General features: G+C 41.5%; 3 protein-coding genes across 5 annotated transcripts in view; all 3 read right to left on the reverse strand.

Moving 5' to 3' along the window:
• trappc9 (trafficking protein particle complex subunit 9) overlaps positions 1–4,020 on the reverse strand; it is a 193,607-nt gene extending 189,587 nt beyond the window's left edge. For 2 of the 3 annotated variants that reach the window (XM_070985161.1, XM_070985160.1), the window contains exons 1-2: positions 3,945–4,020; positions 2,494–3,089 (exon numbers count right to left, since the gene is read on the reverse strand). In XM_070985161.1, the coding sequence (XP_070841262.1) occupies positions 2,494–3,077 (584 nt within the window). In that variant the 5' untranslated portion in view covers positions 3,078–3,089; positions 3,945–4,020. Of the gene's footprint in view, positions 1–2,249; positions 2,359–2,493; positions 3,090–3,944 lie in introns of those variants that run through there. The other variant, XM_070985162.1, reaches the window with a different exon arrangement.
• Positions 4,021–5,135: 1,115 nt separating this feature from the next.
• Positions 5,136–11,560, reverse strand: sh3bgrl3 (SH3 domain binding glutamate-rich protein like 3). The gene is made up of 3 exons (XM_070985138.1): positions 11,435–11,560; positions 8,896–9,063; positions 5,136–7,609 (listed from the first exon to the last, which is right to left on the reverse strand). Exons 1-3 carry the CDS (start codon positions 11,477–11,479, stop codon positions 7,544–7,546), a joined length of 279 nt encoding a protein of 92 aa, XP_070841239.1. The 5' UTR covers positions 11,480–11,560; the 3' UTR covers positions 5,136–7,543.
• A 9,721-nt stretch (positions 11,561–21,281) lies between these two features.
• Positions 21,282–25,672, reverse strand: paqr7a (progestin and adipoQ receptor family member VII, a). The gene is made up of 2 exons (XM_070984756.1): positions 25,553–25,672; positions 21,282–23,836 (listed from the first exon to the last, which is right to left on the reverse strand). The coding sequence occupies exon 2, from the start codon at positions 23,797–23,799 to the stop codon at positions 22,735–22,737; it is 1,065 nt and encodes a 354-aa protein (XP_070840857.1). The 5' UTR covers positions 23,800–23,836; positions 25,553–25,672; the 3' UTR covers positions 21,282–22,734.
• Positions 25,673–26,519: the final 847 nt, after the last annotated feature.

Here is a 26,519-nt window from a genome sequence, read left to right on the forward strand (position 1 = left end):
TAAAAATTCATGCTAACACTAAGTAGGCTGCTTCAGAACAAAACTGGAAATGTTCTGGCTGAGTGAAACTAAAATAAAGGGAAGCTCTTGAGGGAGTCATGAAAGATTACCCACAGCGCTTAAAGTGGATGTTTGGACATGGATGCCATTATCAAACTCATGTTTTTATGAGTAGCTGCCGTGCTATGCCAAGCTGGAAGGTACTGTCTGCTCTCATGAACAAAGATATGAGATCCATGTGGCCACTGTGTCGCTCCGGCTCGTCCAGCCAAACAGACAAAATCCCAGAGTGCACCTTCCCAATCCAAATGTTCTCCTGTGCCAAACTGTGTTCAGTGGGTCCAAACTATCAGCTCCTCCTTTAAAGGACCATACCAGTGCTACTGCTCGTTTCAATAAGGTCCAGTTTCTGAGGCAGGTGAGTGGTTTCTCTGAATGGTAGAGGTAGCCACTGTTTTCAGTGAAAGTAATCCATCACTTCGTGATCATCATCAAACTGTGAAGTCTTAACTGAGGAAAATTGCACACTTTCCCAATAATTGCCTATTCATTTCTAAGACGTTTCCTAGAGAGAACGATGTAAATTGGTCCTTATTAATGGAAATAGCATTCAGCTTCCAATTAATTAACTCCAATTAACTGCCAACTGTAATCTGCAGGGTCTTTTCATCACTGCACAGCAGCTCAGCGGAAAAACACAAAAATGTCAAATGTGTCCACCAGCAAGCATACACTACAATATATATACACATGAATTAAGTTTGCATTACAAATGATATAAATCACCATTTAGTTAGTTTTATTTGTAGCTCGTCTTTTTGAGGAAATACCTCTTTTTCCCATAATTAGTAAGAAATTACAATGTTCTTTCTATGAAACTTGCGAGGAAATTATGGACTCATAAACAAAGTGCTATAAAGTTTGTACCTTCCTCTGTCATAGCACCAAGAAAAACCATTTACGCATTCCATTTTATCCTTTATTTCCATTATAAATTATGCACTATGTAATACATGTAAATCTTACATTTGAATATATATTGTTTCAATGAATGTCATTTATTTGCCTTATCAAATGCCATACATGTGCAAATCAGCCCATGCTTGCAATATTTAACTGTATAGCTGGGCATGATATACAGTAGTTCTTTTTATTTTATTTTCAAGACTTTATTGTTTTTTAACGACAATGCAGGTGAAAGCAAAGACTGTGTTTAGGATCTTCTGTACAGGGCTTTCCATTGCTGGTCTGCAGTCCAAACATCAAGTTTAACAAGTTGACTGCTGAAAAATATCACATTTAAAAAAATGTTTGAAAATCTGACATGAAGGGGAATTAATAAAGAAAGTATAAGTAAGGCAAACATGGAAGCTTCTTGCTTTAAAAATGTTGTTGTCTGGTGTTCGGCTGAATTTCAAATGTTGCGGCTTCCCAACAGCTCTTAAAGGCCCAGTCTATGAGTACAAACATGCTGTATCTGTGCTGTGCAGCAGCTGTAATAAAGAAGCAGACTGACTTAAAACAAGATGAATGGAGGATAAACAGACAGACAGACGGGATAGACAGACACTGAAACCAGTGGCTGCCAGGAGGGGAGCGAGACTGTCAGTAATTAAGAATACATATTTGCTGAAAACAAGCAAAGGCACAAAAAAACATGGGTATGGTCCTTTAACTACCCTCTGAATCAACAGACAAGATAATAAACGGAAGCTTGATATAAATTAGTAACCAAGATCGTAATGAGTTGTCACTGAGCCACTGTGAACACAGTGTGGTAAACTTAATGCACCTTAGTGGTTTTCTTTACTGTTATATATGTAATAAATATATAGAATATAAAAATGCAAACATTTGAGTTCAACTAGTGCAGTGAATCATAATGCAGCACTGCAAATCATGCCTCGTCTACACTGCTGAAAGAGCATCGCTCATGATGTGGTGGCTTGTGATGAGCCTGGACTCATTCATGTGAAATGTAGGCCTTCTTTTCATTTCAGTAGCTGATGTTACTGCTGTGGATGAGACTATCTGCTGACAGTTTTATTCATATCGTCAAATCAGTTTACATACAACCCTGATTCCAAAAAAGTCGTAAAACTGAAATTTGCAGAGGAGCGATGAGTTTGGCTCATGGGGTCATGAGCAAAATGCACAACAGCACAGAGGTCTGGGTGTATCTTTGAGGGCAGAGCTAAAGCTGATGGGATGGGTATGGGCAAACTAAACTTATGAGTCTAACATCTCACCTTTTCACACCCAACAATAAACTCACAGGACAGTATGAAAGAAGAAAAGAAGAAAGACAAATAAACCAAGGTAAACGAACGAAAATGAACGCAGCAAAAATCAAAAGACAGATTTTTGAGAGGAGAATTTTTGAGCAGGCAAGGCAGACATGTAACGAGCAACCTGACACAGAAACGAACACACACAAACAACTTGCAAATAATGCAGATTATGGATTATGGTGCAGCTAACATAACAACTCACCTGCTGTCCGTGTCCAAACCCACAAAGTCCTTCTTCTCAAAGGGCACGCAGAGCAGCGGTATCTTGTCACCTGACTTGTCCGTGGCCCGGTCAAGACGCTTGGACTCCAGAACAATAAATATCGACTCCACAAAGTCCTCCACCCTCTTCTCTACATCACCGCAGTCTTCAAAGCTGGGGTAGAAGGCCATGTCTGTCCGCTGCTGCTCTACGATCTCTCCCTGCAGCCCGAACACCAGCAAGCGCGAATCGTACAGCGTGGAGCTGTACACCTCCTTCTGGCCGTGGAAGCGCTCGGCGGTCTGGGGCCAGTCCTTGGCTGTGCTGCAGGTGGTGATGGCGATGAGGCCCACCACCTTGCGGTGCGTCTGGAAGTCTCCCCATTCGTTGTTTTCAGGCAGGTAGTGGTGCCGGTAGCGGATGTAGAGAAGACGCTGCGAGTCCCTGATGCTCACCTGGCTCACGCTGGCGATGCGTTTGTAGATCTTGAAGAACTGGTCCTCAGGCACAATGCCAACCGGCTGGACCACCACTAGCACTGTCTGGTGGTCCTCGGCACATTGCATGTAATCTGGGACGCTCATCTTCACATGTGGCTTCATGAGAGAGAAAAACAGCTTTTACTAAAGCTGATCACATCCACACTTTCTATTTCATGAATCAACATACAATAACTTTTGTGAATCTTCAATATTCATCCCCTCCTACATTTCTTCAGCAAAAAGTAGTTCCACTGAACACTGTTCACAACACAAATGATCCAGAGGAGGCGAGACATTGTTTCTGAAAAGAGCTGCTGATTTTTTCAATGCTGTGAGCACTTCAAATGAAATACCACTCACCTTCAGTGTGTTGGTGTGAGGGAACATGTTTTAGAGCTAGGACTGTTCATTAACACTATCAAACATTAGCTGCGTTGGTGTTCAGAGTGACGTGTACTGCAAAACAGCTGCTGACATTTAAAAGGAAAGGTGCTATCAGGAGTATCTGATGCACACAGGATGGAAAACTGGATCTTAACTCCAGAACTCCCAAAAACGGTGTCTCTAATTAAACGCAACGTTACCTTTGCCGAAAGCAAAGCGACACCTGATGCTGTCTTTGCTAACATTAACACCAAGCAGAGACAGCTGACAAGATTATTACAGTGGCCAAATGTGACGAGCACGAGGTATGCCACAAAAGAGGAGCCCTCGTATCATTAGCTTGCATTTCGCTAATCTTATATGAAGACAAAAAGCTTACGTTGTGCTATTTAGTCGTCTCAAAACACTTGTGTTAGCTAGCTTCTTTTAGCTAGCTAACCGATGAATTGACTTCTCGTGACAGTCAAGTGTAATAACGCTGACAGGAAAAAAAACAGGTCATTACTGCACATAGCAGCTCAGTGAGGCTTTTTTGTCTTTCACATCAATCCTGTAAATATACTTTACAGTGTTAATTCGTATTACCTTAGCAATAACCTGTCAAGTTTTGCAGCTTCCTTCTTCAGACCAGTGTTTGTAACAAACAATCAACAGCGACACTTCCGGTGGTTGTTTTCAAAATAAAACTATCATAAGACTCAAAAACCAGTGACGCGTGTCCGACTGTGAGATAACGCAGCTTGAAGAAAATCGGAGAAACAACTAATTTAATTGCTGTAATTGGGTGAAATGTACAATGAATGCCTCTATCTAGGCCACCATCATATCCTCATTTCAAATGCTTGCCGTACTAACCACATCAACCCTTGTCTTCTTGGATCCAAACGGTCTTGTTGGGTCGGATATATAAGATTTTAGCAACATTTCTGAGCTCTGATATAAATCCATTAGGCAATGACGAAGATATGATGAAGCACATACTAAGGGGTAAAGAATTGACATGAAAATAATGAGAATAAAGCTCTACACCACACAAGATGATATTTTTTATTTTGTGTTAATGAATGTTGAACATGCAACTTGAGTTTTAAATTTATTTTGAAATTCAAATCTGCTTCCTTTCGTTAGCTTGACTACTTTCCTTCTTCGTCTTCTACTTCTTCTTCTGAAAATGTACGTCTAATATGCTACATCAGCTCCTACCAGAGAACAAATGAGGTACTGCAACTGAGCACAATCATTCACAAAATAAATTGCGCGTTTTAATGCAGCCTACTTCATATTCACAGTGTAATATTTTGCATCATTAAAATGAACTATGATTTTCTAATTACTTTTGGACATTCATTGAAGTAACTTTTACCATATGAATTACAAACTAGTTGTTACTATACTGTGTGTAAGTACAATTTTGATGTCATATATCATCATTATGTCTAACATACTGATAATAAAGCCTGCATACAAAGGTTCAGTGATAATATGTTGCTCACAGGCAACATTGCTATGAATGTACTGACCCTGCAGATCCAGTGTGGATGGTGTCATCCATGTGACTGTATTAGCCAACAGAATATTCCACCAACTTGCAAATTGGAAAGGACACTCTCATTGGTGAGCAAACGGCACCACACTATCCTGTAAAATTCCTCATTAAAAGGATCACTATGAATAGAAAGACATTTTAATAAAGTGTTAGTTTGTTCGTTGTTCTTGTTCTTTTAAACATGCTTTTGTTTCCCCCCGACAGATGAATTTTAAAAAACACCCAGACAGGAAGATTCAATCCATTTTATTCATTTTTTTTCACCCATAAATCACTTTTCACAATCTTCTTGGAAGACAACAGCACTTTATTCCCTATTTTCTTCTTTTTTTGGCCAAGGGGAATTGGTCCAAAAGCAAAGCAGGAGCTCAGAGAGAGACATGGAATGTCTAAAATATGGTTGATAGTGAAATACAATAACAAGCAAACATCTACAACCATCGACTTACAAAACAGAGCACAAACATTGTGTGTGAAGGCTGTCATTACAAGGGATCCCAAACCCTAACAACACAAGTCAGGAAGCTCAGGGGGGGTTGACAGATGTTAGGAGTAAGAGGGAAAGCATGTTTTCAACTGAAAAAAAAAAGACATGCGACCCACTACATCAACAGATTTCAACAGAGATCATTAAACTGAACGAATGTGCACACACTTAAAAGCACAAACAAGGGAAGCCTTCATTTTTCCCATGTGGTGAGTGTTCCAAAGGCTAGTCAGGCTGACTCGGGTCAACCTAAACACACCAGCTTTGACCTTTATGACTGTTCAGAATGAGGCAGGGTTTCAGTGCATAGTCACATTACTGCATCTTCATGCCCCGGACTATCAGTGACGACTGTAACAGAAAGTAAACGGAGGAAGGAAAAGCTACGTGACTGAAAGCGAGAAGATTCACATCTTTTCAGTAGAATCATTGACCATCCGTAAGAAATGCTCCCTTTGAAATGTTTGGTGTCTTGTTGCCCTGTCAGTCAACAATACAGGAATGAAGCTTTCAAGTAATACAGATTATGTTGAATGATAAACGTGGAAGATGGCAGGAAAGTGCTAACACTACAGAGAATACCCACCTGCAAAAGCGCATTACAGAGAAGAGTTGGCACCAAATGTGACATTAAGAAATGTGTTCGTACTGCTGCACTGGATGCTAAATTAAGCAGCTAACAATTGAAATGTTTGACCGTTGAAAGTTTAAAGGAGTATTCCAACCTTTTTAACAAGTTTGGCCCACTGGCAACCATTACAACGTATCTAACGAGAGTGTTTGGTTCCCAAATTACACGTGTTTCAACAGTTTGTAAAACTGTCCAATTATTCAGGTTTTTCATATTTTATTGATTTAGCTATTATTTCATCTTTTCAGTTATGTTTTCACACTGATCAGAATTTTAGTGGGTAAACACTGAATCATTTTGTTGTCTATGAACACACTAAAAACACTGTGGGTGATGGCAAGTTACACTGATAGATACTGCCGACAAGGGAATACTGCCAGAATATTCTCAAGTGTGTGACATTTTTTATTTTCTATAGATTTCATCAATCTATCAACCAGCGCTGTTAGACATTACTGGGCTTAAAGGTACCCTGTGTAGCTTTTGACCACTAGTGCCGCTGTGGAGCCATGTTTTTATGAGTGGATCCACAGGCGATATGCACTCCTGCCACCAGTTTCCTGCTCGACCAGCAGCATGTTCAGAAACAGAGAGGAAGAATACTGGACGTAAACACTGCTCAATTTAAAATATTGTTTAAAAATCACCTTTGCAAATGGAGGGAAGGGCGCTCAACGCATTCGGTAGACCTCAACGACAACAACCACAAGGTACATTTCTGATGTGTCAGACAAGTAGTGGTTTCTAACTTCATTAAAGTAATTTGTATGTTCAATATTGGTCCAAAAATACACTGAGTTCTGGCGGCGCTATCGGCCCCTAAAGCTGGTCAGAGATCAGTGCAGCGGGTTCCCACAGAACCAAAGCTCTCGTCATATATCGCATAAGGTGACAATGGACCAAACTTACAAAGCATCCCTTAGCTGCTAGAACTCGTCATTATTTGGGTTTAAGGACATCAGTCCTTGCTACTTCTGTGTGTACTTGCATCCATGTGAAGTACAAATGGTATGCGGCCGTGCACAACATGGGAACTTGAAGGCTGCAGGAAAAAGACGGAGAAGTCGTTAAGACTGGGCGACGACGGTGTGTTTGGTCTGCAGAGGATCAGGAAGATTCTGGGCTGAATGTTGTCATCCAGAGGATTAGTTTAATCTCCAGCGATCATGTGGCTGCGGCCAAGATTAGTCGACCTAATTACAGCACATTTAGACACTCCATTGATTCCGAGTGGACTAGGAGCACTTAGTAAGACTAGTGTGTCAGACAGGGAAAAGGTCTGAAAGGAACGAACAGAATCAACACGTGAAAATAAGACGATTAAGACTGATTCAGAGGAGGGGGAACGTGTGTCTTCTGATTAGTTGGATATGAGATATTTGGCATTCTTCATCATGGCATTGAAAGTGAGTGGACGCTGCCAGTGGTGCAGAGAGAGACTGGATAAAGGGCCTCCGTTAGGGTGCAGGGTGGGTAGTTGGGGGGATGGGGTTAGGATGGAGCACGACACTCCGCCCTCCTCACGCCATTTTCAGAAATTGTTCCACTGTATCTGCCTCCACCGCCTCTGAAAACATTTCATAGTTCTGTGGAGAGAAAAACTGTCCATCAGCAAACAAGAAAACATCCATCGTCTCACAACTGGCCCACAGGTTCGACATGGAGCTTATGGTGAACAGACAGCTGAGACATTTCTGGTCATATGATGACCGCTGTCTTAAAGCTATTAGTGTGATTCTGAATCACCCCTCATGCAATATTTAAACTGGACTTTTTGAGTCACTTGTGGTCAGTGGAAACAAAAACAGACACATCTCTGTTTCCGCTGATATGACAAACTCATTCTAACAGTTGCTTATTTACACAGGCAGCAGTTAGAGAGCAGCAGCTTCACGCCTGCATTCAGAGCCGTGTTTCTGTTTCTGAGGGAAATACCTGGCTCTTCAGCTCAGAGATGTTAAATCAACTGTGCTCACCAGCGAGTCTGGAACTGCTTGGTGAGACGGGCTTTCCACACAGACTGCAGACAGGTTGAAGCCTGTTGCACCAACTATATGTCACACGCAGCGCTGCAGTCACACTATAACTCAGTGAAAATGGGTCACACCATAAAAGTTATTCACACATTGAAGTGAAGATGTAAGTTTCCCATCTTTCCAGAAAAGGCGTTAAGTCATTTCCTATCTGCTATCGCAGCATAAAGGTAAGAGAAATGGTTTGGATTAATGTTGGAGAAGAGCTGGAGGAAAGTTTTCTTTGAGACTGCATCCTGTTGACACGTACAGTCCTGAGCTGTACGTTACACCTGAAATACATGACGGCATAAAGAGATTTTATGCTGCATTTCCAGTTTTTTCCCTAATCTATATGCACTTCTTTCAATTCAGCTCAGTGTGAGTCTTTCCTGTGTTTTCCTGTCGTTTTGAGGCGCACTAGTTTCCCTCCCTGCGTTTCACAGTGAAGTTAGACATGAAGCGTCACATGTAGAAGTCAGAGTTGACTTTACACTCAAACCTGCGACAAGCGTCTTAGCATTCGAGGTGGATCTGAAGAGTTTGTTGCTTGTGGCTGAACATACAGCTTCTGTTTGCTCAGTTAGCTGTTTACCTCTGGAGCTCCTAACCGACGTAAGGAAGAGGAGGAGCAAATGACAGACAGAAACAGACAGAACATAGAGCCAATGTTTAAGCCAATAAAAGCTACAGAGCTTCGACATTACTGTGCTGCATTTCACCTTTCTGATCGTCATCATTTGTGCTGACGCCGATGTACCCGTCATGCTGATACGGGCAACATTTTTAAGTATCTTCTAAACTGAAGATTTGTTTTTTTTTTTAGCAATGCAGCGAGTGTGTGTGTGTGCCTTCCTCACCCCGCAGTACTGATCCTCGTTGAAAAGCTGGGGAGGGGCTGCTGTGGGGTCCCCCGCTTTGCTCCTCATTTCATCACGGAGCTCGAGGCCCACAGAGATGTCGACGAGCTCGTACTGGATGCTTTTACTGTCGAGGATTCGTATCATCTCGGCCTGCTGAGACTTCACCTGGAAAACAGGAGCACCCATCAGAACTGTCCTCAGGCCCAAAGCAGACGAAGGCCATCAAACAGCTGACAGACTGTTCAAATACACCAACTACTGTTTGAAGCACAGGAAGGTTGCGCCTTTAAAAGCAGTGGCCTTATCTGGCTCCTAGATGATGATTAATAGACCTGCTGAACGCTGCGCTATCTCTGTGGGCGACTGAGGAAGCTGGGAGGGGGTATTTGTAAAAGTGACCACACCTAAGAACAGAACAAACTGGAAACACACAAGCTGGCATTTAGTTGGCCACGCAGAGCTGTTCTACAGCCAGAGTCAAGTCCTTGAACTGAAAAGGGGAATTTAGCTGTTTCACAAGACTGTCAAAAAAAAAAAAAAAAAGCAGACTCAGCGATGAAGAGCTTCTCTGAATCACATGAAGAACAAAGTTACAGCCGCCGACTGGCGAGCTAACACTGAACACAATATCATTAAAAGGGAATAATTCAATTTGAAACATGATTTTCAGGTAAGGGATTTTTCGTTGAGAGCCAATAAAGTGTGGCAGAGATAAAAACTTTCTCAAACCTTCAAATTATTGATGTCTGCACATACTTAGATCTCACATTTATCTCTCTGGTGAACAGTTCATAAGAGAGCAAACACATTTCAGAGTAATTTCAAAATGAAAGTCAATAACACAAAGAGATTATTACTTAAGAGGGATTTTTGGAGTATGTTTTCATTTTGTATGTAAATAAACTAAACAAACTAAATAAACTAAAATATGTAAAAGATCTACCAATTCATGGAAATGTTATTTCATAAAAAGCAAGTGTGTGTGTGTGTGTGTGTGTGTGTGTGTATACATATGTATGTATGTATGTATGCGTGTGTGTATAATATATGTATGTGTGTGTGTGTATACGTATATATATACACGTGTGTGTGTGTGTGTGTGTGTGTGTGTGTGTGTGTGTGTGTGTGTGTGTGTGTGTGTGGCAGGGAAATGCTTTGAATAGGAGGACAGAATAGTATCTCGTAAGTATAACTGATTCAGATCTTATTCCAAAGGCTTCTGCGGCAGACAGTACATTTTAACCCTCTGCACATGAGAGGGTTAAAAGTTGATGCACATCTCTAAACTTTTTCACCACATGAATTCATCCATCCATCCATCCATTATCTATACCGCCTATCCCTTTCGGGGTTGCGGGGGGCTGGAGCCTATCCCAGCTACAATGGGCGAGAGGCGGGGTACACCCTGAACCGGTCGCCAGCCGATTGCAGGGCACCACATGAATTCCTCACAGCTAATAGGTACCAGATGTTTGGCCCAGTGCTCAGTTTGCCATCCACTGTTTTCATAAAGTGCTGCACAAATGATTCCCATAAAGGACGTCCTGCCTTACAGCGTCTGATTACTGATGTCTGCAGACAGTCTGGAAGTCAATCAGTTCCACTTGATTGATCAAAATATATTCAATAGAAAAACAATGCAAAACTTCAAAGTCATACTATTTATAAGTATCTTGCTTCTCAACTAACACAGACATCAAATCATATACATGTTTGACTTTTCCTGGATGACAGGGTCTACTGCTCAATTCGGTTTACATATAAACGACCAGGCAGCTCTTACTGAAGTAACTTTCCAGGCTTTAGTACCGGTTCGCACGCGCCCTTCATCAACTTCCTGCAATTGGTACAAGAAGTCTGAGAAGCAGGTGCGCCACTTTCAAAAGATGAAATTCATTTAAAACAAGTGTTGCTTAGTGCATTGGATGTATGCAGAACTGATAAATACATATCGTTTGTCCAAGGCCTTAAATTTACACTTAGTATTTGCCACAAGCATGACAGCCTTAAATTGCCAGTTTTTTACATGAAGTTTGGCGTACAGTTCTGGATGAAGCTAACGAACGTATACGGTCGCCACACTTGGCTATTCCGGCCACAATGATATACCTAAACGACACTGTGATAGTGTTACTATTTAGGAAAATCAATAACCTCCAGCATTTAAGGAAGATTATCTGCAAACATAGCTATTCAAACATGCTCGAATAAAAAAAGGAGGAAGCTAGAAAGAAAGAAAGCCCTTCCTGTCAGAATAACGGAAATGTGGTGGTACCATGCGTCATGGCTGTTCTTTGCAAGTCGTTTCTGTTACATTTACGAATGACACCTTTCATCCTCATTACTACGACCCGGTAACACCAGAAACGGGCGCTGAGCGGCACAGGCCCTCTGCACTGTTCGTCCGGAGGAAGCTACACCGTACACTGACAGGATGCTGGGTGTGTCTGTGAGCGCTGCGAGCTGCTGCCGCCGGAGCAGCGAACACGAGCACACCGCGAGCTTCTCTTCGTTAAATGACGGCTATTTGACTTACCGTCCGCGAGGCAGTAACGGTGGTGTAGTACAGTTTGATTCCCATCGCTGCGGGTCCTTCCACACCCTTTGTGTATCTGCTGGCGACTAGCTTCCTCGCGCTTCCGTCAAGCTGAATAGATAACACGTGAATGGTACGGAAGTTTGGTGACGTTTCTTTCAAAATAAAAGACATAGAGGCTTTCCTTCGAATCGGAAGTTACTCATATGGTCTGTCAAGTGTTTAAACGAGTCAAACTCAGAGGTTAAGGTAAGAGGCAGCAAACATGGACGTTGTGAAAATGTGGTGAAAAAGGTTGCTGTGTGAAATTTCATTTAATGGCTAGTGACCTGTCAGAGGACCCTGTGGCAAAAACGGACCAATAGGCTCATAATAAAGGACGGGTTCATATTTTTTTAAAGTGTCTAAATACAGAAGTCACCTGCCTACTGTTACTGATAATAGTCATTAGTCGCTGTAATCACTGATCAGATCAGTGTAATTCCTGAGAAACTCTGCAGTGTTAGGTCTGTTTGAAGAGTGGAAAAAAGGGAGCTTATCCTGTCACCTCTGATTCCTCCCTCTCTTTGTCCACTGTGTTCAGTATTGTTATGTGGTCCTAGACTTGCAGTGTGGACACGTGATGAAACACAAAGGAATTTGTGAACATCAATTGTGCACACATAATTAGCTCTAGACTAGACTCGCTCTAGACTCTAGTCTAGCTGTCTACTAGACTCTGACACAGGGACCCTCTCCACATGACAGGGCCTCAAGACAGCATAGTAAAGCAGAAACCACCTGAAGACCCCTGGCACTGCAGTTGGGAAATTCGCTTTTGAAATGTAAGGGATTACAGAATAAGTCATGTAACTTATTGGATCCGATCACTTTTCTAACAGATATTTTAAAGTGGGCAACAGTTGCACTAACTTATGTCTGATTCTAAAAACAACATGGATGCTGTGTGAAACATAAATAAAACAGAATGTGTTCATTTTCTAATCCTTTTCAACGCACACTCACTGACTAAAATTCTCTTTACATCCCAATGGCAATCAATAAATCAAACGCTCCTATTTTTATTTATATTTTGCACAGCAGCACAACATTTTTGGAATTGGGGTCGTTTGACATGGAGCATTTTGATGTTGACAGCATTTTCATCACTGGTAAACAAGCTTTACAGAGATGTCATGAGGAAAATACTGTTGAATTTCCAGCACTGAAAGGTCGTGTCTGACCATATGGCCACAAGCCTTGATGTGGTCAGCTGGTCACAGGCATGGCAGCAGCAAGGTGCACTGGAGGCGGTGCAAATTCAAACAAGAGAGCCAATAATAATACAGCTTTGCTGACCTGTTGTCCTGAACACGGCCAAAGAAAGTATTCCTGTGTGGCCACCAGATGCAAAGTCATATTCTACATATAAGCCTTTAGCTGAAAAGAGTATATTTGGACATAACCCCTTTATAATCACCAACATTTTGATCACTAACTTAATGTACATCTAATTTAATTATATATTTTTTCTTGGTGTCTGTAGCAGTTTACGGTTACATTTTTTTTGTTATAATATCATAATGTCATATTACATTAACGAGCAATGTAAAGACCTCACTTTAGACATAAGAAAATAATGAAAGGAATTTTTTTTACAGTTTTCTGACATTTTTATAGACCAACCAATTGATTGAGAAAATAATTGCCAGGTCAACACCAACAGCTCTGCAGAGATCTGTTGATCATCAGCTGATCATCAGCTCAGGCGACCTACTGGCATCCTCTCTGACACATTAATACATGTTTAATATTAGAAACAACAGGAAATGATTTGATCTATTCTGGTAAACTTGACTCTACTCTCTGAACACTCAAGACCACTTCTGGGTGCAGTTTAAAGAGACATTTCACAATTTTGAGTCATTCTCCCCTTTGATTAATGGGAATGTTTTTAATTTGCAGTATTTAATGCTGCTTCTTTCTTTCCATATCTATTAAGCTTTTTGCTTCTTGTCCTTCATCCCTTCATCCTTCTGTTTGTACTGTCTCTTCTCGTCTTTCTTCATTGTCTCCTCCTTGGACCCTAGACCCAAATATTTCTAGATCATTGAAATGGTTTCACATCTCCATTTAAGTTAAAAACAGATAATTGACTTATTTATTTGTAACATCAAGAAGGCTCTTCTGTAGCTTTGTTGAGTGTCCTGCCTTATTTAAAAGATGTGGTGTCATCAGTAGGGTGGTAGGAGGTAATCAGATGTAAAAAGATAGTCGGTATAACACAGTTTGAAGCACTACAGGTGCTTTTCATTTTGGAAACACGGAACACATGTTTAACAGCAGCCATACTGGACGATGCTGCAAGTGGTTTCTCCCTCTCCGGTTGTTCCCGCATAGTCAAATTTTGGCATGTACTTGCCCCTGATTTTGACAGAGTTTTACCTTTCTTGCATACTGAACTTTTCTCCCAATTTGTGTCGATTAGACGATCAGTAATGCAGTAAAATAGGCCTTTTCCAAGATTCATTTTTGGTATTTCTGCTTTATTTAGATAATGATCACTGGAGGGAGACAGGAAAGGCAATGGAGAGGATGTGGTGAGGACTCCAAGGTGAGGGTTAGGGTGATGACAACAACCAACAGGATATTTCTGACCTCAGGATGCTACTCTGAGCATGCTGTCTGCAGACAGGAGAATGGTTCCCTTGGGGCACGGGGAACCTTCATTCCTCTTACATGATTTAGTGTTCCAGGCCAGCAGCCACATCACTAAGCAGCACCACACATGGTAAACCTTGGAGTGTGTGTGGCCAGAAGTGTAACAATGGAGGAGCAGTCTTCACCACTGCCCACCTGAAAGTCTAGAGATGAAACACAAGCTTTCCAAAAATAATTCTGATGCTCCAATTCTGTCTCTTGACATATTCTCTTGATCATTTCTTTGCAGCCTCCTGCTGATTCTGTCTCATTTCATGGTGTGTGCCAACAAGAATACGGTCATGCTACCAGCTTTTTGAGGCTGATCTTGGCTCAGCAGTGCTTTGAGGTAAATGCTAACCTCAGCATGCTAACATGCTCGCAATGACAATAACAAAATATGGATGATAATATGGTATAAAGTTTACCATGTTCACCATCCTAGATTAGCATGTTAGCGTGCAAACCTTTGTTAATTAGTACTAAACAGATGAGGCTGATGGCTTGTCATTAGTTTTGGTCATAAACCAAAGTACTGTACTGATAAAGTAGTTGGCCTGATGGTGGCGCTGGATGAAAAGTGAAAGGATCACCAAACTTGTTACAGTTCACCCTGGGGGGAGCATGAATGCCCGTACCAATTTCTGTGCTAATCCGTCTGATAGTTGTTGAGAGATTTCATTCAAAACCATAAATTCAATACCTTTGTGGTCCTAGAGGAAAAAGTCTGTAGGACATATGATCTGGGAACCATGATTGTCTGTATAAGACTTTGTGACCATCCATCCGATAGATGTTTCACCGCATGAGGGATCAGTAAAACCATAAGGATTCATCCTCTAGGCACCATGGACATCTCTCAATTTCATGGCCATTCATCTAACATTTCAAGTCAAGACTTACTACTAATAGCCACAAATGTCAACCTCATGGTGGTGCTAGAGAAAAAGTCAGGGGACCATGAAAGTCAGTAGACATTTTCTTCTGGGGATCATGAATGTCAGAGCAAAATTGTCTTGCAGTCCATGTAAATAGATGTTGAGATATTTCAGTCTGAACCAAAAGAACATGCTGACACACTGACAGTTTGGCTCTGCCATCCTTAGAGTCCTGCTGTCAGCATGGCCAAAAGCATTCAGTCCTTAATGACCGCTAAAGGCACAATATGAATTTACTTTACCAGAAACTCCTCTGAAATTGAGAAAATTAAGCAAAAATGTTGTTCACTGCCACTCCTGTGACAGACATACAACAAGGGTTTCATGTTCCTCAAGGAAACCTCAACATGACACTAGGCTACTAAGTGGATTCTGGGATAGTTCACTTCCAACACACTCTGTCTAACCACTAGAAGACATCCCACTCAAACACTGACAAATCAGCTGTGTATTGTTGGTATAATGCTGTGAGTATTTTGAGCCCCATTAAGTCTAATGAGTGGAGATGAAATTTAATTTGGAACGTATCACAAGGGAAGCAGGCTGGCCCCTTCCATTGTGAGTCAGACCGGAGGAATGTGGGAGAGAGTCCAGCAGTGCCATAATTCAGCTGATTCAGGGTTTTAAGTGAGCAACTGAGGCGTGCAGTATGGACCAGTACACACCAATACACAGTAAGACTGGAGCCAGACTGCAGAGCCAGCCAGCAGGGTCAATATATCTGACATTTGCAAGTGGGGTGCACGATATCATCTGTGAGATTTGCACCAGGGGAAGCAGAAAATCAGTTTTGCTCCTGACATGAGAAAACAAACCAGGTCTCTCTGCAAATGCATTTCAAATAGATGTAAGCTACCTTCATCAACACTTGGGGGCAGCAGAAATATGGTATGTTTTCATTGTGTCAGGTATCTGAGAGCAAGCAAGATCCTAACTCTGGTAAAAGAGATACTCAAAGATATTTCTTGTTATGACTGATGGAATTTGTTTAGGGACTAGAAAAGTCTGCCCCGGTGTCAGGGCAAGGTGATACGTTCAACAATGGCATGATGCAACCATAGTAAGAAACAATGGTTGGTTGCTGCGACAGCAAAATGCTCACAGAATATAGCAGTCACACGTGAATAACGGGGGTGAGAGATATTAAACATGACAGTAAGAAAAACAGTAGGACTGTGTGTGGTCAGTGTGCTAAACTGTGGTCAAATAAATGTCACATAAATAATATTCTACTGTCTTTGTCCCATCTGTGCATGACGTACTGTGATGTCCCATTGATGATGATAGCGAGGTATAGACTGGTTATTGATTTCTCATGAAGTGGATGTATGTTATGCATCCCAGTGAAGCACGCGTCATCCTTATCCCACTATAAATGATGCATTCACTGCACATTAACGCCTGCCTGTCCTTGTTGTGACCGAAGTGTGAAATAAGTTTATGTATGAGGTCAGCCTTGTATGGACATGTTTTTGTGTATCTGCATGTTCTAACTGACAAATATTAATATATATAAAATATATTAAAAGTGCACTTTAAAAATTGAACTTACTGTAGTATATTGAATATAGTATACTTGAATCTATTTAAAGCAAGTACGTATTTATATAAAGTTTAAGTACATAGTACATATTTCCCTTGGGTGCAGCTTCATCAACACATAAGAAGATGATGTGGAAGAAAAAGGTAGTGTAAAAAGAGACCAATGATTAGAATTTCCCACTTTTGCCATTTAGAAAACTAATTGTGAATTATTTAACAACTAAAATGACAATTTTTCAAATGCTGCTATTCATCCAATCTGAGAAAACCTCTCATCAACAGTTGGAGCGAAAGACATACCATAAAACATGACTGATTTCTGAACATTTTCAACTTAACACTGAAGTACTGATAGCCTACTTATAGAGCCCCCAGAATCCCAATGAGATTTTTTTTTTCTGAAATTCTTTTGCCTTACCCCACAATAAGTTTTTCATTAACTCAAAATACTTAGGTTTTGTGTCCTCTGACGCATAGAAAAATGCTGAGCTGCGTTATGATATAGTATGTATTATGTAGTAGACTGCCACTGGTTCACAGTAGATGGCCGTGAGCTGTGGCACTGCAGCAGGACAGATCACTGAGGAAGATAGTTAACGTAACTCTCTCACTGACTGCTGCCGAGGCTGATTGAGACAGATTGTAGCCATGGCTGTGCTTTGGCTGTTATGATGGCTGTGATGTAACACGACTATATTCCTGAACTCCTGCAGTATGCTGGTAACAGCTCTGCCATATCTTTGCAATTGCCAATAGGAGCAGTAAAGGGTAGTCACAGTACAGCTGCTGTAGTCATATCCATAGCATCATAGATTCAAACACAAATGCAGCCGTAGTCCAAGCAATAATCATTTACACAGCCACAGCTTCACCCAGACCAGCCAGGCAGGGCAGCTTCAGCTGTGCACACAGCCGGTGGCTGTCTACTGTCAAAGCTCTGCCTCTCAAGAGGAGTAATGAGCAGGAAGTGTCACATCATCACTCCTTTCTGTGTGCTTCCTTACACCAGCAGGGTACCATAACTGGTCTGGACCAACATTCCTACTGGATCAGGGAAATGCAAAATAAATTAAAAAATATATGTATATTAAATGCAAAACTTTTTTTTTGGCTTGTGATGCTGCTCTCATTTTCGACCCAATAGCAGAACTCACAACACACAACTGGCAATAGTTTAAATGCAGATTTATTGATGATATGTCGAGATGGAGGTCTGGAGAGCTGAATCAGAGTTTCGACGAACCTGAAAATACTGAACAATGCTTAAACCTGGCTGTCATGTTGGTGAACTTTGTTGAACTGAACGATCTGTAGTACCAGGGAATATATACTTGAGGAGGCTGATGAGTGGATGGGTTGTAGGTGTGCAGGCTGATTGGCAGCAGGAAGGAAAATAAGTTCCACGCCTGGGCATACACACACAAACACAGAGAGGACAAACCAACGAGAAACACAAAGGGCTAAACAACAGAAACACTAGCAATGAGAGAGAAGTACAGCAGGACCATGACAAACTCACTCACACGGGATAGATGCCGTGTACCTACTGTGTGTTTAAAGCATTTAAACACACATTTACAGAAGAGTAAATAAAACAAAAAGTAAAAATAACATGAAAGAAAATACAGTCAATATGAATTAAAATGCCTGCAGTGAAGTTATTCATGATGCATTTACTCTGACCCCCTTAACACAACCGCTGGCCTGTGACTATGTGTTTTAGGCTGTGACTGTTCGAGGCCTCTGTTGGTACTCAAACAGCCTGCAGTTCAGCACTTTAACTCACAAATGAGACAAAAAAGAAATGATGTACCTGCTGCCTAATAAACCTGTTTGATGGTGTCAACCACCCAATGAGTAAGCTTTTGTTTACACAGTGCTTGCCCCAAATGTATGTGGCAAACAGCTGCTCTGACCAGGCTGACTTCAGCCCTGCGTGAAAAAACGCAGCACCTCATTCATTTGATGCAGAAAGGGCCCCAGCAAAATGCATGGTCTGGCAAGTCTAACCTGGCTCAACCTTTTCCAAACCGCAACACAATGCCATCCTGCAAAGCATTGTGTTGGCCAATCATATCCATAAAAGCACACATTTATGGTAGATCAAATTGTAACAAGCGGGTATTTTAGCTGTTTACCTTGTGAACATTGTGATGAAAAATCAAATATTGGCTGCCCTGATAACTATCCAGTTCCAAAACCTGTTTTAGTATTAAAAAAAACGCCTGTGCAGTATTTTAGCACCTTCAACACATGGATACATTAGTTAAACTGAACTTCCTGGTCCATCCTTTGGATTGATTAAAAGGGTGACCTGTTCAACATGTGTGGGACCAATGGCAGGTCCCACACTGGAGCCCCCTTTTCCCAAAGGGACATAGCTTCCTGCCTCCACACAAATACTGAAACACCCAATGATGCACACCAATTGGCCTTCCATCAATGTGGCTAATGTTTAAGGTCAAGGCAGCCCAGCCAGCTTCAAAGTGATACCACAGTGTGTCCTGCAAAGGCAGGAATTGTGGTCTAACCCCTTGTTCCTGCCCACAGTCCAACAGCCTCTATACACTCCTCACGTAGGAAGTGGCCTTTGTGCTCTCCAAAGTTCTGCAAATTGAGGGCTGAAGGTCCTACCCTGAGCTGAAGCAGACTCAGAGATGGATGCCAAACCCTCCCATCCATCAGGGATAGGGGATCCAATCTGAACTGTGAACTGCAAAGAAACTCTGGAGGACTCCGAGATGAGACAGTCTCACCTTGTGAGGCATGGAAGCTATCAGGGGCATTGGAGGGAATGCATAAAGAAGACTTGCAGTCAGAGGTTTGTGAGGGTATCCATCCCCAATAGGGCACTGGGTTCTCCTGCAAAGGTTGTGCAGTTTGAGGCCCAGTTAACAGGACAAGGCTCGGGTGTGAAAACAAGAAAATATTTTATCGGATGTGCCTTATGTTTAGGCGGGGCTAAAACACAAAATTGAAACCCCCCTCCGGAGTGGAAATCTTAAAAACGCTCCACAGTTGTGTACCCATGTAAAGGGTAAAAACGCAAAAGTGTGCTCTGATCTGCCAGAGCCTGTCCCTTACATTCTCTGGATCTGCTCATGTCACCTACGCGTTTATGTCACAGGCTTGCGTATGTATGCAGATTTCCCCCCAAAAACGCTTGTTTTAACGCAGAATAAAAAGTGAGAACGCAACGCCACTTTTGCGTTTTCTGTTCAGATCGTTTCCGTGTAAACGTAGCCTGAGTCCAAAAGGTCTACTTGGTCTTCCTGATAACAATTACAAACATCTGCAGAATCCAGACACCTGCAGTGCCTCAAAATGTGCAGGCTGACCATGGATGTGTTTTGCTTCCGCTTTCTGGAAGAGAGCACAAATAGGATGGTCGTCCACATCCAGGCCCAGAGGTTTATACCCTGCAGACAGAGTAATATAAAGGTCACCTGTATTCCACTTAATACAAAGCCAGGAGCCAATTGTTCTGGGTGAATAGGAACATGCAGGTGTTCTTGATATCTATGGAGATGAACCACTCTATTGTACGAAGCAATCCAGGTATGAGATACGAATGAGATATGTTGACTGAGGTAGCAGCTGCCACCGTGGAATCTTCTTTTACCGGTTGTGTTGAATGGATCCTTGAGGTACATTTTTCATGGTAGCAAGTCACCTAATTGGTAAGATGCAGAATGAAACTTACTTATCCAGTAGATATATACACACACACACAAACATACATATAAGTGTGTGTGTGTGTGTGTGTGTGAGAGAGAGAGAGAGAGAGAGAGTCTGTTTCCTTGCCTACAGGCCTATTTTCTATGTTGACTCAGTACAATAAGGCACTGATTCACTTTCTGCTAGTTGCTAGTCTGAGTTTAGAAATCACACACACACACACACACACACACACACACACACACAGAGAATCACAGTGTGAAGTGTCTTTACAGCATGCAAATAGCAGCTAAGGTTCTGCTAGAAGGAACACTGTTTAACAGGTTACTATGGAGACCAATTAACCGTTGAGAGACATCCATTGAGAAACAGCCACTCGCTCTGACATGCTTTTTGGTATCAAAAGATTGTATGGTATACTCTTTTTTTTTTTTTTCTAAAAATGATTACAGTACCTGCATTGACAGATAGATCCTTCAGTCTAAATTCAGTTTTGAAAATGTCATCATGTGAAGGCTTTTCTGTTTTAATGGTGACATTACCACAGTTGAAATAATATACGTACAGTCTTGCATCCACCCACAAATACCCAGTCTAGGAAGCAGGAGCTGCTGCTGTGTTACTGGCAGTAAAAGTAAAGAACATAAAATATCTATATCTAAAAATGAGGTGGATTGGGGACATCACAGGCAGGATCACTGGTTGACATTGTTTTTAACTGCCAATAGCAAGAAAGCTGATGTCAAGAAAATAAAAGAGCATTAAGAAAAGCAAACATTTTCATAACAGCAGATCAACAGGGACTATAAGATAGAACTCCATTCCAAAGTGGAGTTTCAGTTAAACATTAAATGGGAGGTAGAGATCAGACACTAGATCAGACAATATAAGTGAAGTTCAACGTTTACCTCCACTTTGTCACTGAAAATACAGTTTAGCAACCTACACTACACTCTATTGGCTTAGAGGTAAGCTACATGTCTTTTAGAGATAACAATGAAGATAACATATCGGAAGTTTGCTGTTCCTTGCACAGTATGCAAAGGTCAGCCCACTCCAGACAGATACGACCCAATTCTCCCCATTCACCTCACAGTCATTTTCAGACAGGTCTGTTAAGGTATATAGATATTTTGTAGTTGTGTGTAGTGAAAGTAGCAACAGGACAATTTGAGTTGGCGGGCAGCAACATGTCAGGAGATGAGCTGTCACATCATTAGTCAATGTTACATATAAGACTCAAAGAAGGTTAAAAGAGAAAGAGGATTATTTCTGCCTCCAGACCAGCTCAGTCTGAAGGGACGTTTATTTAACTCAATCCTGCTGTCTTTTACATCTTGGTCAGTAGTCGGCATCATTATTTCCCAAAGCCACGCATGATCACTGTACCTTATTTACCTTTACACTCATTTAACAGCCATTTCCCTCAAACAAGATGTCCAGTAAGACACAATACAGTCACTGCTGACATCCTGACACACAGTGCACAGTACAAAACAGTCTGCACATATACTGTTTATCTAAAATAAGACACCCATATAGTTAAGACATGACTACGTATAAGGTCTCTCGTAAAAAAATCCATCTTTTTTAAATACAGTTTAAAGGCAGTGCATTAAATTATATCTAAACGAGTGATGACAGTTTAGCGAGCAAAACAATGCCAACAAGGAGGTTTAAAAAACGTCTCATAACGTGTCTTCACAGATTTAAATCCAACCCCTATAAACCCATGAAAATGGGAACTTAAATCCAGAGGCTTTACTTTCTGACAAATCTGCACACTGCACCATTGTCTGATGGCAACATGTGGAATGTGGAAAACAAAGGCCCTGTATGCTGTATCAAAATGCATTATAAAATAAACAAAATATAATATAGTGTCTGACCTTCTATTATGAAGTAGATTTTTGCCTCGGAAAAATGTTGTCACAAGCTTTGATCCATCAGCGTTTCACCTTTAAACCTTTTTTTTAAACCACATCACTTTTTTAAAAAATAAAAATGTAAAAATCAATTAGTTTGGGTACAATATTCCAACGGTAACAAAAATATCTAAAATAAATACTTGCGCACTATAGATGCTATTCCATATATTAGTCCAGTATTGTAGAATTAAAGAAATAAATCCCAACAACTTGATAATTCAACAAATTTAAGTGCATGTCATCTTTTTTATCAGCAGTGATCCAATAAATGGTCATATACTGTAGGCAGTGATGTTAGTTTTGAGAATCTGATTTAGGTTGTTTCCTTTTTCACAAAAGCACCAACCTTTGGTGATGCATTAGTCATTACATAGCCCTCCTCTAATCTACACTTACTTACTTCAACTGCCATGTAAATAATACACACCTGCAGTAAATATAGTTAGTTCACTTTCTTTTCAAAGCAGCAAGTCTGGAAGGAAAGGCACATGAATGTATATATGTATGTTCTGCATAGGATCCAATATCTAATCTATTATTTGGATTTGGTTTTGAAGTCAAGCACTTGTTTAACTTTCCTCAGCATGACGGCAACAATGAGTGCACATACAACCAAAGTGACCACATACAGTCCCACAAAGAGAGCAGCCTCGCCGCTGCCGTGCAGACCTGAGTACAGTTTCCTTCGGCTCACGAAGTCGAGGTGGCAGGCGTGGATCTGACACAGGGTGCAGCAAGATAGAAAGACATGAAATATCTGATGGCTCTGTCCCACAAAATTGCACCGCCCAGGGAAGCAGCGCTCTAGCAGCGGGTAGGTGAAGAAGAAGGCGCAGCTGAGAAAGAAAGCCACCTGGCCAAAGTGATAGATAACAGCTGGGTCATCGCTGGCTGTAGACCATAACATGAGTCTTTTAACCACAGGACTGCTGTCCCAGAGGTAGGCGAGTGCAGAGGGCAACACTTGGCCTATCTTACGCACCCAGGTCGGTAGGCTGTGGTTGCAGTATTTGCCATAGCAGCATCCCAGGCAGGACAGACAGCTGAGAACAGTGGCAGTGGGCATGAAGATCCCACGCATGTGTCTGTGCAAGCTCTCGTCCACAGCATAGTAGAAGTGACCTATGGCACTGCCGTACTGGTACTGTGCTACCCCAACATAGTCAAGAAAGAAGAAGGCATAGTGACACAGCTCAGACTTGCCCCCCAGGAGGTGAGCTGTGACACTGAATGCCGAGTAGATCAAGGAGGACAGGATGAGGACCAACAGGGGCCACGAATGAGGATCACTAACAAAGTCCACGGTCTCAGTGATTTGCTGCAATTTAACCAGAAAAACTAAAAATGCCAGCAGGTGAGTCCAGACGTTAATGGTCTCATTGTGGCGCTGGAATAAAGACAAGAAGTAGTAACGCCAGTTGTGGTTGAGTGGTCGGTAGCCGGTGCAGATGTAGCGCTCCCGAAAGTAGTGGGGAACCTCCGTGTCTCTTACAGTGCCGGGCATGGAGGGTGCCGCCTCAGTCAGCATCTGAGGAACCTGCCTGATCTGCTGCAGGCTGATGAACACTCGGCCAATTCTCTCCATTACAATCGTCGCCATAACGGTCAGTGGATGAGTGATGGACACTGGGTGGTTCCTGCAGACAAGATCAAAAGAAAAAAATATTTTTTGAAATTGTGTTAGATTATATTTTCAACCATTTTAAAATATCTGATGCTAAAAATATAAATATATCAATCAAAATAAAAAAAACTGTAGCATGAATCGTCAGTAAGCAGATGTGTCCTGCATGTATTTGGGAATATTTCAAAAATGATGAAATGATATCCAAAGATGTTGCTGCTCATAAACTTTGGAGATTGTGCTACTATGTTTGGGTATGAGAGGGGCATCCTCGAAAGGCTGTGAAGGCAAACTGCCTCCATAACCACCTAGACGGGCTTATAAGGCAGACTATCAATTTCCATGTACATAGGTGTAAGATCAAATTTAGAAATTAGAGGAAAACTGAAAAAAAGAACAGCCACCCAAGTGAAATACCAAGTTTTTAATGAGTCCCCTTGCCAAACGCAGTCCAGCAGGCCTTATTCAGGTGGTAGATAGATAGATACTTTATTCATCCCCAAGGGAAATTCACAACGGATAGATACAGAATAGATAGATAACACAATAAATAACAGATCAAATTAACTGCAAAGTTAGGCTGATTCGGTGCTTAATGCTGTCCTGTTCCATAGCAGTATGGCCTGAACATGTACAGTTGACTTAATAGGAAGTAGCTTAGCATTTCATATGTAGCATTTGTTTATGCGTGATCATAATCATGGTACATACATAAGCCGTATCAAAAATAGTGACGTCAAGCACCGTCGCCGATTGCTTTGTGGACTCCAGTATTGAAGCCTGGGTGGCATTACAAGCATTACAAGATGGCCATCGCCATCTTGGTCTACAGAGGGTGAAGGTGGGGAGGAGACCCATACCCACAGGGCAGTCACGCCCTAGCTCTCTGAAGTTTGAGAAGGATTTTTTTTTTGCAAATGAAACATGCACAAAATACAATCTTGCCAAAAAAATGCAATACCTTGTTGCAGCACTCCTCAAACAAACTAAACCCACAAATGGTTAATGTAAGTTTCAGTCTGAGTATGAAACAAGGCGTGTGTTAATCAATGAGCTTTACATATAACTATGGACAGATTGAAGCCTACTGTTACTTTTCCTAACCCAGTCTAACAGCCTAAGTGTGTTTCCATCACTTTTGGGGATATAATGATTTACACACTATGGGGACCTGCATTTTGTCCCGATAAGGAAGGTGAGTCGACACAATGTGACTGCAAACAGATTTAGGTCCCCACAACGTATCCCCCCACACACACACACATATATAATAACATATAATAAAAAAATGTATATATGTATGTAAGTGTGTATGTTTTGAATGTGTATGTGTATATGTATGTATATGTGTGTAAGTAGCAGTGGTAGGACAGGTGTGGGTGAAATTTAAACCCCCCCCCCCCCCCCCCCCCCCCCCCTTTAAATTTCGTGCCTCCTGAAGCCTTTAAGAGAAAAAAAGAATAGGTCGGCCAATTTTTCCTGTGTCCGCCCCTGGTATTATTCCCTCATCAAACGGACTTCATCTGGGGTCATTAAACCAAATCGTGTCGATCTGCGCATCAGTCCTGTGCATGCTGCTGTCAAGGTCCGGGACCAAACCGGGAGCAGTTCAGAAAAGTTCTGCCACAGTCTGAAACAACTTCTTCCAGCCGAACAACTGCGCATCACTTTAGCATGATACCTGTTTACTGTTCAACACGCACAAACTGACACCTGAGCTATGTCTCACCTTGTGCTGGTTGCTGTTTTCCTCCACTTTCCTTGATTTGTCCCGCTGAGATGACTTCTTCCTCCTCCTCCCGACGCCCACAGAAATATTAAACAGATTCAGTCGTTGTAGTCGTTGAAGTGAGAAGGCAGCGTCAAGCTATCCAACGTCTTAAAAACACAGCCGGAAGTTTTACTATAATAATAAAAGCACAGTAGAGTTAGAAAAGAATAAAAAAAAATGTAACATGTTAACGACGAATATAAGGAAAATGTTATATTATTATAATTTGATGGTGTGCAGTTACAGATAGAAATGATATGTTTAGTGTGGATAAATACATGCAGATTGGACTTTGTGAAATATAGTAAACAAAAATTTGAGATTGGAAAAGACAAATATAATTTAAAAAAAATCAAACGTCTCAACCCTAATTCTACATATAAATTAGTAATTTGTACAGGTAGACACATAGACTGGCGTATGCCTTGTGCACATGTAGCCTATCTTTGTATATACAGCCAACAATTAACCGCTGTGAAGCGTGCCTGGTTATGAAACGTGTTTTATTTTGAAAACTAACACCGGAAAACGTGGTGTGTTTGTAATTTGTAGACACCGGGAGCATGAGAAGGAAGAGGGTTTTCTCTTAAAGAATATAAAGGACATGAGGCGGCTTTACCGCGTCCATTCCGTACTAATAAAACAGATAAAGGATTAAGCAGTACAGAAAAGTGTTATCTGACGTGTTCATGTGCAGAATGCGTATTCAACTTGACAGGGCATAACGAAAAAACGTCCTCCAATCTCAGGAGTCATCCACGACTCACTTTATTTTAGTGCAACGTAGAGGTAGCGCTTAAAAAACATTAGTTGTGAGAGAGGGAAGGTGGAGCAGGGCTCCCTCCGTGTGGGTGTGAACTACTGGAACATTCTTTGTCAGTGACTATCTGCTCAGGCTTTCTCCCCCCTCAGACCCTGTGTACAG

This window comes from Chaetodon trifascialis, chromosome 17, assembly GCF_039877785.1.
Source record: "Chaetodon trifascialis isolate fChaTrf1 chromosome 17, fChaTrf1.hap1, whole genome shotgun sequence".
Taxonomy (NCBI): Eukaryota; Metazoa; Chordata; class Actinopteri; order Chaetodontiformes; family Chaetodontidae; genus Chaetodon; species Chaetodon trifascialis.